The following is a 16755-nucleotide window of genomic DNA, read 5'->3' as shown; positions in this document are numbered from 1 at the left end:
AAAAAACAACTATAATCTTACATTCAAAGGTAATCACTGTGAACATTTTGGATTTAGTCTTTATTAAATGAGATCACATTATTCATTTTTTATTTGATCCTTTATAAAACTCATCAGTGTGAATAGCTTTCCATGTCAGCAAATATATTTTTGCAGCATCATTTTTATGTTGCATATTGCATACATTTAATTGGATGGACAGTTTATCCAAACAGTTCCTTATTGTTAGGCTCTTAAGTTGTTACCAATTTTTCATTGTTAAATGAAGTTAAATCTTCATGCATGTCCATGAACACTTTCTTTGGATAGATTTTTATGATAGGATTGTTGAGTCAGAATGTATGCTTTTGGCGGGGGGGGTTAGTGGTGCTGGGATTGAACACAGAGTCTCATGCCTGCTAAGTTTGCCTTCTACTCCTGAGTTACATCCCCTGTATGCACATTTTTAAGGCTATGAAAACATGCTGCTCATTTGCTGTTCCGAAAGACTCTGTCCAGCTATATTCTGCCAGTAGTTTGTGGAAGTAAATCCTTGGCCAAGAAGCTCACCTGGTCCACAAAAACCAAGCAACCAACCAACCGACTAAACAAACAAACAAAAATACTGTTATCAGTTAATAGCAAGAAACACTCACTTTGCATTTATGTTTCAGGCACTATTCTAAGCACTTTATATGTGTTGACACATTTATTCCTTACCGAAAATATAAAATTGATGCCATTTTCTCATTTTACAGATAAAATAATTAAGGGATAGAAAGCCTAAGTAGTTTGCCCAAGGTCACACAGCTAGGAATACAGGGTTTGAATCCTGACAGTCTGGTTCCTGAGTCCTGGCTCTCAACTACCTTGCTTTACTGTTGCTTTTATCTATTCCATACAAAAGTTATGGGCAGAGGTAGCCATATGTACAAATGGTACTTCTAAGCACAATGTTGGCTGTTCCTTTAAAATATTCTTCAAAATGCTAAGAAAACTTCCACCTACTCTTGAGTTTCATTTGACTTTGTTTTTGTTTTACATCTTATATGTCAGGGTTTGACCAACTCTTTGTTAAAGGGCCAGGGAGTATATAGTTCAGGCTTGGGGAACATAAGGTCCCTGGTCACAACTGCTCATCTCAGCCACCAGTGATATTGATATGTAAATTACAAAATTAGGTGGCTGGCCAGTGGGCCAGTGTTCAAACCTCTGTTGTGATGATTGTGTGGATTTTTTCTCCTTAGTCACTGCTACTGAGCTATTCTTGCATGCACGCTGTAATAACTCATCTTGAGCAGGCCAGATCTCCTGCAGCACTCTGTTCATATTTTATTTAAGGTCTCTGGATCTCATTTCAGGAATGAGACTGTGTGTGTGAGGGGGAGGAGGGATTTTTTTTTGTTAGGTTTTGCTTCATTAAAATGAACAGGTACAATTTTCAACTTTTCTATGTTGTGGAGCAAAGGATGATTTATTCTTTGAAAGATTGATAGAACTTTCTGCAAAAGAAACTCTCAGTTGGGGCTGGAGATTTAGCTCAGTGGTTCCGCTGCCTGCTTCATAAGCGCAAGGTCCCGAGTTTGATCCCTGCTACCAAAAAAAAAAAAAAAGAAACTCTCTCAGCCTAATACCATTTTTGGAAGTAGTTCTTTGAGATCTCTTCTACTTTCTTTCATGGTTACTGATCTCTCATGTTTTCTATTTTTTTTTTTTTTTTTTTCAGTTCTGGAGATTGAACCCAAGGTCTTTGCAATCAACTACATCCCCAACACCCTTGCCTCTTTTAAACAAATTTTGAGACGAGGTCTCACTAAGTCACTTGCCCAGGCTGGGCTTGAATTTGCAATCCTGTCAGAGTCCCAGAGTAAAAGGAGTACAGACGTATTCTACCATGCCTGGCTTTTTTTTTTTTTCTTCACTACTTTTCCATTGATTTTGGGAATTTACATTTTTCCATAAAATCACCACTTTATCTAGATTTTGCAAGATTTTGTCATTGATTTAGGCCTATCTGTTTTTTCTTTTTTCTGTGCTGAGAAATTGAACCCAGACACTCTACCACTGAGCTATATCCCCCCTTATTTGATCTTTTTCTTTCCTGATGGTCTACCTATTTGAAAAAATTAGGTTTCACACATATTTATCTCTTCTGTTGGGCTTTTGATCCCTTGGTCTAGGGTTTAGTTACCATCTGTAATATTTTTCTCCTTTCTAATATATTAATTTTCACTTTCAATTTTCCATGGTTTTCCTAATCTTTCTAATTTTTTGAATTATCAGATTACTTATTTTCATTCTTTTTGTATAAAAGTGAAAACATTAATATTCCTTTGAGTGCAGGCTTGTCTATAACCCTACATTCTGGGGCAAGTGCCTCTCATTGTTGGTATTTTCTCAGTATATATGATTTTAGTTTTGGTTTTCTTTTTGGCTTAGGAAGGTTTTAAGAGTGTGCCTTTAAATTTCTAAAGGACTAGGATTTTAATTTTAAATTCTCATTAATTTCAAGTTTTACTGCAGAATAGTTACAGAATGTGACTGATATGGATTTTACTTATGGGACTTTACTAAGATTTGCCTTGTGGCTTTTTTTTTTCTAAGTGCTTCAAGGGTGCTGGAAAAGAAGGTATATTTTCTGTTTTCAGTTTCTAGAAACTGTGTCTGTCTAGTTTTCAACATCAGTGGTATTAGAGTCTCTGCCTCTTTTTTTTAAAGTTTACTTGATTTTACAACACTAAGGGTCATGTTATGTGTTACCTATAACTCTCGTCTTCCTTTTGTACAAAACATACCAGTTTGTTGCCTCTCTGTGCCTGACTTATGACTTCAAATTTTAAGTATTTGGGCAGGTAAAGAAAATATAGATTTAGGAAGAATCAAACAGCTAAATTAAATTTCATCCTAACAATTTCTGTGTAAGTGTGCATATTTGCCTGTGTGTTCGTTATGTGTCTGTGTATTTTTGTGGGAGTATATGTGTGATTCAGCATATACATCTCCCTCAGGCATGACTGTAAATATATTCTTCTGTGTGGTGGTCATTGTGTTTGATGTGTATGTCTGTATATATGGGTTCATCTATAACACTTTTCTCTTTAAATAAAACTTAAACATCAGGACGAGGAACTGCCTTGTTCTATGCTGTTTTTTTCTGAAGTGGTTATAAGTCAGAAACCTCTGTCTCCCTGAATCTTAACTCATCTGAATCTCTTTTCTCTCTCTCTTGGCTGCAGAAGACCCTCCTGGTAAGTGGGTTCAATAGTGACAGCCTCCCTCTGGCACTCATTCTCTGCTGCATCTAGGGACCACATCTGGCCAAACCAATATGCTAGGACCATACTTCCAGGGTTGCAGAGACTCAGCACCTCCTGCTGCCTTCTCTCCAGTGTGCTTATCCTTGTTCAGGTCCCTTCGCCTGGCTCCAGCCTGTGCTCATCCTTTGCAAGAACCCAAAGGACTTGGCATTGGCTTAAAGGGAGCTGCCATTATTTTCAAAAATTCGATGATAGATATTTAGTTCGTTTTATAGACTTAGTGTAGGCTCCTGGGAGATCTCCTAGCCATGTTCATATAGAGTCTCAGGATGGGCTCTCTGGACACCTTGTTCTTGGCCCTTCCAATTAGACTGGATGCGCTTCAGTGGTGTGAAAGGTACAGACCAAATGCCAGTCCTTGGTGGGTTTCCAGGCAGGCCTAGGTGGCATGACTATCCCATCTTCAGGAAGTTTGCTGACTGCCTGGGCGACAGGGCACACCATTTAGGGAGTATGCCCCCGAGGAGTGTTCTGTTTACAAGAGCTGAGAAACCTGTGGCCATATCTTGTGCAGGGGCATGTGAAAGTTGGGGAAGTCAGTATTTGCTACACAGGCAGCAGGCCCTTCTTGCAATCATAAGTGACTGGGAGAAGGAAAGGGCAAGGGGTGAGTTATCTTAATTTCCTCTCAGCTCATCAAATTCCCCACATTTAGCAGGTCTTTTGAATAAAGGACACTCGGTAAGTATTTGATGCTTTTCAGGGACTGTGCCTTGATTTGACCTTTGGAAATAAAAGTTCTGATTTCCAATGCAGGGGGAAGAAGGCTCGATAGCTCTTTTGGCTCTGAGCTTTCCTATCACCTGTATTTTATTTCATAAATAATGTATTATTGACATTTCTCCCAGACTACCTTAGTGTCTTGGTTACTTTCCTCATTGCTAAAACGAAATACCCAATACCTAACAAAGTTAAAGGAGCTCACAATTTGCAGAGGTTTCAGTCCATAGATGGCTGGCTCCAAGGCAGGGCAGCATGGCAGAGGGACGTGGCTGAAGGGAAACAGTCTGTGGCAGGGCAGGCAGGAAGCAGCAAGCCTGCCTTCTTTCTGTCCCTTTATATTCTATCCAGGCTACAAACCTATTGATTGGTGCCACCCACATCCACTCAGCAATACTCAGAACTATGCTAATCCAACTAGGAGACTAAGCCAGGTATCACACACCCTTAATCTATGTTCAGCCCCCTAGATCCAGTCACCTCTGAAAAGCCCCACCCATGAGCTCACGAGGCTTTGGGGGGGCATGTAGATACAAGCCACAACACCTAAGCACCCTCTGATTTTAGCATCTGTATGTTTTGGCAATGCAGAGGGTACCATGATGATTATGCCTACTTCACAGAAAGGAAATGGGGTTTTGAGAACCTGAAAGAAACACATCCATGGGGGCAAAGCAGAGTCTTTGCCTCTCAATACCTGCCTAGATTTGAAACCTCCTCCAGTCTGTGTAGCCTTTGCCCTTTGAGAGGCGGGGGATTTCAGGTCCCTGCTACCCTAGACTTACCCGGCAGGTAAGCCTTGAAGTCCAGGCTGGCTCAGCAGCCTTGGGAGATGTTCCCTTCAGAAGCACCTTGCTTCTTAAACAATCTCTTTATTTCTCCCAGGAGGAAGAGTTCATCGACTGGTGGAGCAAATTCTTTGCTTCCATAGGGGAGAGGGAAAAGTGTGGCTCCTACTTGGAGAAGGATTTTGACACTCTAAAGGTGAGTCCTCTCTCCAGAATAGTTCCTTTCAGTCTAGCAGTCACTGGGCACCTGTGCTGGCCATGGGAGATGCAGCAGAAAGAGAAGGTGTGGGGCTGATACATCCTGATGAACACATTAGGGTGAGAAAAATCAACCATTGATTTGGACCAAGAAGTCAATGTGGGCTAGGATAACTAAGAAAGTATTCGTGGGTGAAGGTTTAAAGATACTGAAGAGTTTATAGGTGAAATGATGCTTTGGATTTGGTTTAATATACCCCTTTACTCGCGCTCCCAAAGTAGAGAAAGATATATGGTACGGGTGACCCTCTGATGGAGTTTTAAAATACTAAAAAATCATTTAAAGTTGCAAATCATTGAATATCGTTAATCTTGAAGATAGGTACCTAGGGATTGGTAGCACTTTTTATTAGCTGAACTTTTTATGTAATAGAAAATTTGTATTAATATAAAAAGTAAAGTCAGTTTGAAAATGTACTTCTGATCCTTAACTACTATAAATGAGAAAGAAGTTACTTAGCAAAGGGCTGGGGATTTAGCTCAGTGGTTCCGCCGCCTGTCCCATAAGTGCAAGGACCTGAGTTCGATCCCTGGTGCCAAAAAAAAAAAAAGTTACTTAGCAAATATGAAAGTATGATAAGTCTTTTTTCTGTAGATAAAAATAGAGACAGGTCAGCCAAATTGGAGGAAATTCTACAAATACAATTATACTTTAAAAAAGTAGACTACATTTAACAAAGATGACCAAAGGCGACTCAAAAATTGTTCCCACAAAGGAGTTGGAAAGGCTCCCTTATAGTGTTGTCAGATAAAATTCAGAGTGCCAGGTTATATTTGAATTTTAGATAAACAAAGAATGATTTTTTAGTATAAAGGTGTCTTAAATATTGTGTGAGGCATAAGTACAGATACCTAAAATTATTTATTTATCTGAAGTTCAAATGTGATGTCTTATATTTTTGCTTGCTTCTTCTAGAGTACGAACAAGAATCATGGAATATAAATGAGAGAGATTCTGCACTCCATGCTTAGCCCCAGACTTGGACAGGAATGAATGAGTGGTGGGCACAGGCTTTTTAAGTCCAGGGGAAGGACCTAAAGAGCTTGGAGCTCCTTAAAAGGGGATGGATAAGTGAGGGATGAGGCCAGTTGAGGCAGTGGGTGGCCTGGGCTTTCAGCTGATTCTGCTGAATGAAAGGCCTGGGTGAAGATTGGTGGATGATTTCACAAGGTGGAAAATATCTCTCATACTTTGGAGTCTGCTTAGTAAATTGTCCCTGGAGACCTGGCTGCTCAGGGTTGAGGCCACAGGCAGCAGCAGTGGCTCCTCAGGCATTAAGCTCTTCATTGACTTCCTAGTGTGAGGCTGGGCAAAAAGACAGACAGAACTATTTGTGTAGCAGGAAGAAGGTCCGACCCATTAAGTCTGGCATATGGTACTGCAGCCTTGCCAAAAAATGAGACAAACCAAGCAAGTATGAGGACTGCTGCCAGGGTGGCCCATGGCCCTGGCCCCTTGCTGCTCTCTAGGATGCCGGATGCTGAATTGGCACCCAGCCCTCTAGCTTGACCTCTCCAAGGAGGTCTCCAATAGCATCCAAGTAAAAATAGGCTATCCAGAGCAAAAGGCATTCAAACTATTTCTGGGGGAAAAATTAGACCTGGAAGGAACACTGGTCCTTTAAGGATAAGTAAATAGAAGAAAACCACCACCACCACACCATCATGGGTCTTTGAAAAATAGCCTACAGGATAATGGAGTGAACAGAATACACAATGGGTATAGAAAGACACATTTTGGAAATCACTAGCATAGAGGAAAAAAACCCAATGCATAGTCTAAATAGCAATATAAAGCAAACAAAAGATTAAACAAAAAAAATTAAAAACAGAAATCCTAGAAAAAATAGTAGAAAAAGAGCAAAACATGTTAGTTATCTTAATAAACAAAAATGGATTAAATGTTTCTGTTAAGTTGTAAGGATTCTTAGACTTTAAAAGACATCTAAATACAACTTAGAAAGGCTAAAAAATAAATACTTTGGCAAATAAAATAAGGTAACTAAATAAAAAGGAAGCATATAGAATTTAAAGTAAAATTCAAAATAAACAAAAGACTGTTTTATGTAAGTAAAAGATATGCATTACAATGAAAAGGCTCCCAAAACTTGGAAATCCTTTAAGGCAAAAAATACATAGGAATATATAAACTAATACCTCATACAAATTACGGCACAAAATGCAGAAATTAAAATTGAAGTGGGGTTTCAATTTTACTTTCTCTTTGACTAGTCAATAAATAAAGAAGAAAATAAAAGATCTGAATAACTAGGTAAATATTTTGAAAGTTATATCAAAGTTGCAGTGTTACATGAAGCTAAAATTGTAGCTTTAGGTAGAGAATTAAAAAAGAAAATAGAGAATACATTGTTTCCCCTGGTACTCAGAGAACACTTACAAATTTGGTCACATATTAGTTTAGTAAGTTACCAAAAGCAAAAATCATACAAGACAGATTAAAATGCAATAAAATGAAAAATTAATAACAAAAGTTTAAACAAAAAGTCCACCCAGCTGGAAATTTAAAAGTATTTTATTAGGACTTCCAGTATGGCCATGCTGCATAAGTCAGCATTTTTTCCTTTTACTCTTGGAGATAATTCAAACCCACAGAATCCATTTTTCAGAAAAGTTGGAAATAAATAAAAGCTACAGGATCCAAAATATAAGAAGGGCTGCCCAAGGACAATTGAGATTGGGTTGAGGCCACTCAGCAGTAAATGAAGAGAAGATGCATGAAGGTTGCTGGAAGCTCATGGGGCAGTGGGTTGTAGAAAGCCCCAGTGGAAATATACTTTCAAGTGGAAGAATGCTGATAATTATTTAAGACAGGTGATGGTTACATGGAAGTTTATTATCCATTTTCTTTACTTTTGTACATTTGAAAATTTTCATAATAAATAGTTTCAAACTACAGTTCTTAAAATTGAGGTTGCACCATGAAATATGAAAAGTTAATCTTGTTGTTTTCAACATTGGTTGCGGGGTGTTTGAAGGCAGGTTCAAGCAGATGACAGAGCCTCCTAGCCTTGGTTTGATTCAGAAAAATCTAAGAAGGCGGAGCTACCCAGAAATTGCATGAAAGAGCCATAGTTGTAGGAAGCAGTCTGTCTCTGTGGTGGGAACAAAGGAAATAGTTAGCTTAGGAAAAATCCAGCTCATTTACTGACAAGTCATAATAAAAGAAATGGCACTGCATTAATTTAAAAATTGGATAAAAAACAAAGAAGGAAAAAAGAAATCAAAACTTTCCAATAGAAGAAGATATATGCTGACCAGAAAAATCTTCACAAAGAACAAATGAAATGAAATGAAATGAAATGTTTTGCTGTAAACTTTTTAGAAACAGGACTATAAGAATACAAAAACCAAAGTGAAAAAGCTCAAGGGATGGTGAGTGGAGATGATCTATGAACTGATAAGATGTGGGGGATGAAAGAGAAGAAAACACGAAATAGGTAGGAACATTGGGAAGAATGCACATGGAAAACATTTGGGGGCATACTGAACAGAAATGATAAAAGTAAGCAAAATGAAATGGAAATGAAAAAATTATAAAAGAATGAAGAGAAAATGACAGATATTGAAGTCAGGGAAAGGAGACCTGACTTTTGCATAAGTGGAGTCTCTGTGGAAGACAACAAAAACACCGAAGAAAGACAAATAAGAATATAATTGTTTAATCAAATTTCACTGGAAGGAAAAAATATTTGAATATACATTTGAAAAGGCCCACTGTGTATGAATTGACCCAGATGGATTTACCTGAGAAATATCCTAGAATAGTTACCTTATTTGAGAGATGAAGAAAGAATATCTTGAGTAGTTGTACCTCCTTTCTGGGAAATAAACCCAAGTCATTTAAAATACGAAATAAATCAAGGTGGCTTAAATTTCTTCATAATATTCCATATTCAAGGACCATAAAACATCACATGTAAGATCATCAAGGAAACACAGGGAGACCTGAGGATTTTACATTCAGCCAAGTTACCCTTCAAGCATAAAGGCTACAGTCAGCCACTTAGGCACTTCAGGAACTACAGTTACATGGTGCCTGTGAGCTCATCTCGAGAGATTGCCCAGGGGATGAACTTTAGTCACTAGGAAGTAACTGGGAAAACCACAACAAAAAGGCTGGTTGTGGCCATATTTTACCTTAGAACCAACTCAAAAACAAATGAAAGATGAGAGTAATAAGACAGAATGCAGATATCATAAATACTAAATATATATCATAAATACTAAATATAAATATATACTATAAATGATAAAACTGATAAAAAGTAGGGGGAGGAGGAAAGAAGATGAGATATAGAAAAAGAACATCAATTTTCATATTATAAAATAAACAGTTGACAATTTTTTTAAAACATTGGCAGATCACAAAGTAGGAACATAAGCAACTATTAAGCGAATAGTATAAAGATAAAGCTTAAGGGAGATAATATTGCCTAACATGGGGTGGATTTATGATACACTCTAATATCTTGTACCCCAAAATACTTCCCCTAAATATATAAAGATTAACATTATATAAATAATATAAATTTATATTATGAAATATATAATATAAAATAATATAAATTTATAGTACTAGAACATAAGACTAAGGTTAACAAACTTGTCATATCAATACATGCAATATCTGTCACTTATGAAGTTTAAATAAGATCTCAAAGCAATAGCTAACTTTAGAGATTTACGAAGATAAAAAAATTTTAAAAATTGAGAAAATGTGTGCAAGGCACACGTAAATGAAAAGAAAGCAAAAGCTACTATGTTAATACTAGATGAGAGGGTTTGAAAACTTGGAAGTTTCTAAGATTAAAAGAGACAAAAAGGGCCGGGGGTTTAGCTCAGTGGTTCCACCACCTGCCCCGCAAGCGCAAGCACCCGAGTTCCATCGCCAGTACCAAAAAAAGAGACAAAGGACAGTAGGTTAAAATGCGAAATGGTGCAAGTCAAAGCAAAAGCACTTATGTGAATATCTATGTGCTAAACAATAGAACATCTTCATTTATAAAACAGAATTTATAGGATATAAGAAACAATGCAAGCACATTGGAATGTAGGGGGAGATTTTAATTCACTTCTCTCAATTCATGTCAGATCTAGAGGGAAAGCGTGAGAGGATATAGAAGACCTGGAATAATTATTAACCCAATTGAACTTGACAGCCTGAAAATTAAAACTACACCCGTGGTACATTTACCAAAACTGACCCTGTAACAGTTCATGAAGAAGCCTTAGTACATTTTAATAAGTGGCAATATCACAGACACCATTTTATGATTATAATGCTACAAGATTAGAAATCAGTGAGAAATTTTTTTTTTGGTACCGGGATCGAACTCGGGACCTTCCGCTTGCGAGGGAGGCGGCAGAACCACTGAGCTAAATCCCCAGCCCTAGAAATCAGTAACAAGATCAAACCCCCCCAAAACTCTTCTACCTGGAAAATTAAAAAATATAAACCCTTCTCTTTTAACAATTTTTGAGTGAAAGAGAAAATACAAGTCACAATGGAAGACTATCCAGGAAACAGTGATAGAACACTAGATCTTAAAACTTACTTATTACAGCTAAAGCAGTATTCAGAGGCTATTTATAGCCTTAAGAACTTATGCAATTATAATTGAAGGAAGCTGGGTATGGTGGCACATGTCTGTAATCTCAGCATTTAGCAGGCTGAGGCAGGAAGATTACCAAGTTCCAACCTAGCCTGGGAAGCTTAGTGACTTACTGAGATCCTGTCTCAAAATAAAAAAAATAAGAAGAGTTGAGAGTGGAGTTTAGTGTGAAGAGCATGGGTTTAATCTCCAATACTCCCCCCCCCCCAAAAGAAGAAAAACTAATTAAGCATCCAACTCTGGGATCAAATGATAAAAATAAAACTGTAATTATAGAATGCTGAGGAAATAAATACCAAGACAATAGTAAGCAGAGGCAATTTCATAGCAGTAAATATTTCATTTTCATGAAAAAGGGACTCAATAAATAAATAATAGTGACAATAAGCGCTTAAATAACAAGACAAAAATAAAATAAAAGGAGAAGAACTATAAAAATAAAAAACTAGGGAAGAGAACCTGATAAATTGAAAAATCGAACTGATACTTTGGTATAAGTGAACTATGTAAATAACCCTCCAGCAAATCTAAATTAGAGAAGTAGTAAAAACAAGTCAAAATCTATAAGGAAAGTAGCATAGCAATGATAATGGAGAGTTTAAAGAATGTAGGAAAATTCTAAGTACAGAAGGTCCTCCATGTCCATGGGTCTGTGGATGCACATCTGTGGATACAACCAATCTCAGATTCAAAATATTTGAAAAACAGTGGTATCTCTACAGAACATTACTGATATATTTTCTTGTCACTATTCCCTAAACAATACACTATAAGAACTACTTGTATAACATTTACATTGTATTAAGTATTATAAGTAATCTAGAGATATCAAGTACATTGGAGCTGTGTATAGGTTATATGCAAATACTACACCATTTTATATAAGGGACTTTAAATTTGCAGATTTAGGTATCTGCAGGGATACCTCATGGATACCAAAGGATGGCTATTTATTTCCATACTAATAAATTTGAAAATATCTTTGAAATGAGCTAATTTGGGAGGAAAAGAGAAATAACAGAATTGTTCTAAGAAGCCACAGAGGACTATAAAAGAAATAGGAAAATGGTTAAAGAGTTACCTCCAAAGAAAGAGCCATAGCCAAGGAATTATAAAAGCAATCTCCTAAATTTTCAAAGGATAAATATTTCCTGTGATATGTATGCTATTCCATGGGAGAGAAAGAATTAAAAAGTAGAAAAGCTTGATTTTTATAGAGCTAGAATTTCCTCACCACCAGAATCTGATAATGCCCACCTATTATAAATCAAATTTATGAAATGAGTATATGTGCAAAGTCTTACATAAATAATAGCAAATGGAATCTAACCACATATTAGTATAATAAATCATGATAGCCAAATATACTTTAAAATTCAATCCCAAGAATATAAAAAGTTCAATATTAAGAAATGATTAATAATATTCACAGATAAAATTTCAACAGATACTTAAAATGATCTGAAAAAATTCAGTATCTTTTGATGACTTACAAGAATGTGACACTGGAAACAGAAAGGAGTTTCCCTAGTGTTATAAAGAATATCTTTTAAACCAGTCACCAGCATCTAATTTCATGACTTTAACATGTCTCTTTACCCTCAGAAATTGGATTTGTATTTCTTAAGAGTGTTCAGTAGTATATTTGTCTGGAAAGAGGGCCCATATTATATTGATTAGGGATTATGAAGAGCTCTATGACTCAACAGGTCAAGGTACCATGGAGACCCATGAGACAACCCTTTTGACAAAGACAGGAAAAGACTCACTGTTTTTACACTTACATAATCATAAAACATTGTTCTGTGAATTCTAATAATTTCATTTCAACAAAAAGAAATAGGCCAGTCATTTTAGATAGGAGACAGAATTACTATTAGCATTGAATGTGACTGATTGACTTGCTACCTGAAGAAAACCAACCAAAAAATTAGATCAGGAGAACCCAGTAAGATGGTAGCAACTATATAGAAACTCTAGTAAAAGAAAGATTGACATTCACAGTACCACCAAAAATTTATTCTAACTGGGAATAAACTTAATGATAAAATGCAGGCTCTGTATGAGGATAAATTCAAATAATAAAAGAAGTCTTGAGTAAATTGAGCATCATATCCCTGGATTAAAAAGTCAATACTATAAATGTGTCAGTTCCTCTCTACAAAATTAACTTTAAGTAAAGTGCAAGTCTAACAAAAATTCCAAAGAAACATTTGTTTAGAAATGGACTTAATGTTTTAAAATGTCATCTGGAAGGATAGCAGCTAAGAAAACAGGTTATGAAGCAGCAGTAATTAAAACCTAGTGTTGGTAAAGAGTAGACAGTTCAAGAGAGCAGAACAGAAAGATCACACAGAGGGATGTCTAATCATTTATGTATGCTACAAGTTACTGGAAAAGAGAAATAGTTTGAGCAAATAGGATCTTAGTTGATTACTTAACCATTTAAAATGAATGAAAAATGAGTTGAACTCTTGCCTCACACTGAGTAAGTAGCAAACTGAGTTGAATGCCTAATTTTGCTGTGAAGACATTTGAAGCATAATTTGAAAGACAGAAGCTATAAAGAAAAAGAGCTTTAGATGAGACTAAAAATTTCTGGTATGGCTGAAAAAATCGTGAACTTAACAAATGTAGCGTAAACAAAAATAAATATACAATAAACAAAAAACATCACAAACTTAGAAATATAACTGAAAGGCAAGTGACAAATGGGGACAAATATTTGTAAAACATTTGCTAGACCAAAGGTCAATGTCTTTACATACAAACAGACCTTTCAAATCACTGCAGAACAGAAAACAAACATCAGGTGATAGAAAATGGATAAATTACAGGGATAAGCACTTTACAAAGAATAAATTACTCATGGGTGAGAGACATGCAAGTTTCTCTAGAATGCAAATAAATTCAATATGCCATCTTCCATTTATCAAATTAACAAAGTTAAAAAATGGTGAAAGTGCACAATGAAAGACTAGACTATGGCCACACTTGCACACTTTGGGTAGAAAGGTAAATCTATATAATTTTGTCAGAGGGCAATTTGACTTTGCATATCAAAGATCTTAAAACGTGCATACCTTCTGACCAGGAATTCTATTTCTAGAAACTTATCACAATGATAAATTTGAACAAATGCACAAAGCACATGTATAGGAGTTTAAAAAACTTATGATTTAAGTGATTCTTAAAATCCTAAGATTAAAAAAATCACAAAACTCAGGGTTCATCATAACGTAGGGGACATTTATATAATTGAATATTATATTGTCATTGGAAAGGGTCTTGTAGAAGTATATTTTTCACCTATAAAGATATTCATGGCACATTCTTAGATTAAAAAACAAATTACAACACAGTTTGCATGTTGTGATTCCATTTGGCAAAAAATTAAAAATTAAAAAATTAAGACAACATTCCAAAGGACATCTACCGATGTTAATCAAATGACTAGTTGTAATTTTGGGAATTTGAGGTAAGGAAATACTAGTGTTTTCTTTATATTTACTTATTTTTAATTGTAATAATGAACCTATATCACTTGCTAAATTTAAAGTTTATTGGAAAAGATAGATCTTTAGCTGGGCTAAATGAGAAATAATTTTTAGAGAGACTAAAGAGAAATCTGAGGATTTTGTCTATTACTTTCAGATGTAGCCAATTTAGTATATTTACCTATTAACCTATTAATCTGTTTAATATTACTACTAATTAGGTATATTTTATAATCTGCAATAAAAAACTGCTGTTTCACTTATGCCCAAGCAATTAAAAAACACTTCTCTAACAATAATAATCATTGATGATTGAGAGGAGACAAACAGAGTTTACAAATTTAAAGTGGTGTACAGGAGGTATACTTGGCTTGATATTTGTTACCACTGTCATCGGACATCTGCACAGTGGGTATTTATGCTTGAAATGCTGACCTGTCAATTTTCCAGAGTTCTGACTCAGTCCTCAAATAAAAAGTTAACTTTTCATTTTTTGTGATCTCATTCTTTTAAAAAAATGTATCACTTGTGTATGTGATGACTCTCGGCTATCTATAATATTGGGTTAACCAGAAAATCCTATTCCCTAATGGACTCAATAAATGTCTCCCCTCTTGCTCCCATCTTCTGGGGTTTTCTTCCCATTTCTGCCTTGGTTCTCATTTCTTTCTTTTTTTTTGGAACTGGGGATGGAATTTGGGACCTTGCGTTTGCGAGGCAGGGGGTGGAGCCACTGAGCTAAATCCCTGGCCCTGTTGTCATTTCTTCCTGTTCTGGTTTCCTTGTTGGCACCTCTCCAATCCTGCATCTCTGTTTACCTTTGTTCCTTTATTTTGGTCTCCTTTTCACACTTTCTTCTCTGTCCCTTCTCTCTCTTTACTCTCATACTCCCTGTGGCCCTCTCCTTTTCCTATTTTCTCTTCGTTACCCCTCTCTGTCTCTCACCTGTTCTCTCTTCTCATCCCCACATGTGACAGGTCTATGACACACTGCTGGAAAATGTGGAGGATTTTGAGGGCCTGTCTGACTTTAGTAACACCTTCAAGCTCTACCGGGGCAAGACTCAGGCGGAGTCAGAAGATCCATCTGTCATTGGGGAATTCAAGGTAAATCCTTCAAGACATGTCCCAGGGTTACCCAATGACTGTGGTATTGCAGCAGTAAGAGAAAGGGGAGGGGTTGTAATTACCCCAGTAACTACAGTGGTGACTATGATGCTGATATGGGTGACCATGTGGGTGATAGAGGTGGTGATGCTGTGGATATAGAATCTGATGGTGGTTATAAGATAGCTATAGCCTGGGTGGTTTCTATGGTGATAACTTTTGTGGAAATGAGAATAATAGCCATAGTTGGCCACTGTGTTTTCAATGATAAAAATGAAAGTTTATCTTCATTCTTTTCAGGGTCTCTTCAAAATTTATCCCCTCCCAGAAGACCCAGCTATCCCCATTCCCCCAAGACAGTTCCACCAGCTGGCTGCACAGGGGCCCCAGGATTGCTTGGTCCGTATCTACATTGTCCGAGCATTTGGCCTGCAGCCCAAGGATCCCAATGGAAAGGTAACATTTCTAGTGCCTCAATTCCTCTGAAATAGCAGGCGTGGGTACAGTTGGCTTGTGGAATCTAGACATGACCTTTGCCGTAGGGGAGTTTGCAGAAATTCAGACAAACATATGCAGAACTGAGATGTATCTGGATGGAGTTTGTCAGGGACCAAGGGCTTGAGGAGCTCAGGGAAGGCCAATATCAGTACAGGACTTTGGACGACTCCCAGGAAGGAATTAGGACTCTTAAGGATAGGTGGAGCTTTGATAGGCCAGGAGAGAGAAGAAAGTAATATTTTAAGAGGGGTCAAGAGGTAGGCCAAGGTTTGAAAGAAGACCGCTTAATTCATATGTAGAACTAGGGTAAGTATAAGGATAAGTAAGGTTTAAGGTGTAGATTGGGACTAGACTGTGTGGGACTTCAGTGATGAGTAGGAAGCAGTGAAGAAGGAGAGAATCAGAATTAATAATGGTTATACCCAACCATGATAGAGGTAAAGGCAAAAGGAAAACCAGGAATACTTATCCTGACTTCATTTAAAATTTTGCTGTTTTGTTCATCATGGACTATTGGCATTGATTTTTAAATTTTAAGATACTGCAATAAAGTATCATGTATCTTGATTGCTGAGTTTTTGTATCCTCCCTTAAATTTTGTGCCCAAGGCAAGAGACTTAACCGTCTTGCTCCAGTCCTGGCTGGAGATAGAAGAGGGAGATTTGCAGGAGGAAGGAGTCTGGAGTCACAGGGAGATAGTAAGGTAGGGACAGAGGAAAGCTGGAAGCAGGGAAGCAGAGAGGCAGAGGTGGGGACCGTTGGAGTTTTGAGGTACAAGATATAGGGGCCTTTCTTCTCCTTAGACAAGTTCAGCTCTGTGTCCTTGAGCTGGGGGAGGCTCGGCATCTCACTTAAGTAACCTTGCCTTTCCAGGCTGAGAAATCACATGATCCCAAGGCAGATGGAATAGTCCTCAGGCTTGGCACCATGGATAGGCTCCAGGATGTGGCCTGTGTGCT

The 16755-nt window shown here is 37.0% G+C and overlaps 1 protein-coding gene across 23 annotated transcripts in view; it reads left to right on the top strand.

Annotated features, from left to right (window-relative positions):
- The window catches only part of Dysf (dysferlin), a 228036-nt gene that overhangs the window by 188459 nt on the left and 22822 nt on the right, over window positions 1-16755 (top strand). For all 23 annotated transcript variants that reach the window (XM_004849888.3, XM_004849885.4, XM_087215922.1 and 20 more), the window contains 3 exons: window positions 4902-5000; window positions 15170-15298; window positions 15599-15754. In XM_004849888.3, coding sequence (XP_004849945.1) covers window positions 4902-5000; window positions 15170-15298; window positions 15599-15754 — 384 coding nt within the window. The remainder of the gene's footprint in view (window positions 1-4901; window positions 5001-15169; window positions 15299-15598; window positions 15755-16755) is intronic.

Source organism: Heterocephalus glaber, unplaced genomic scaffold, assembly GCF_053883595.1.
Source record: "Heterocephalus glaber isolate CG9 unplaced genomic scaffold, H.glaber_assembly_v1.0 deba00001456, whole genome shotgun sequence".
Lineage (NCBI taxonomy): Eukaryota > Metazoa > Chordata > Mammalia > Rodentia > Bathyergidae > Heterocephalus > Heterocephalus glaber.
Note: the sequence above shows the minus strand (reverse complement) of the source record. Positions and strands in the feature narration are given on the sequence as shown.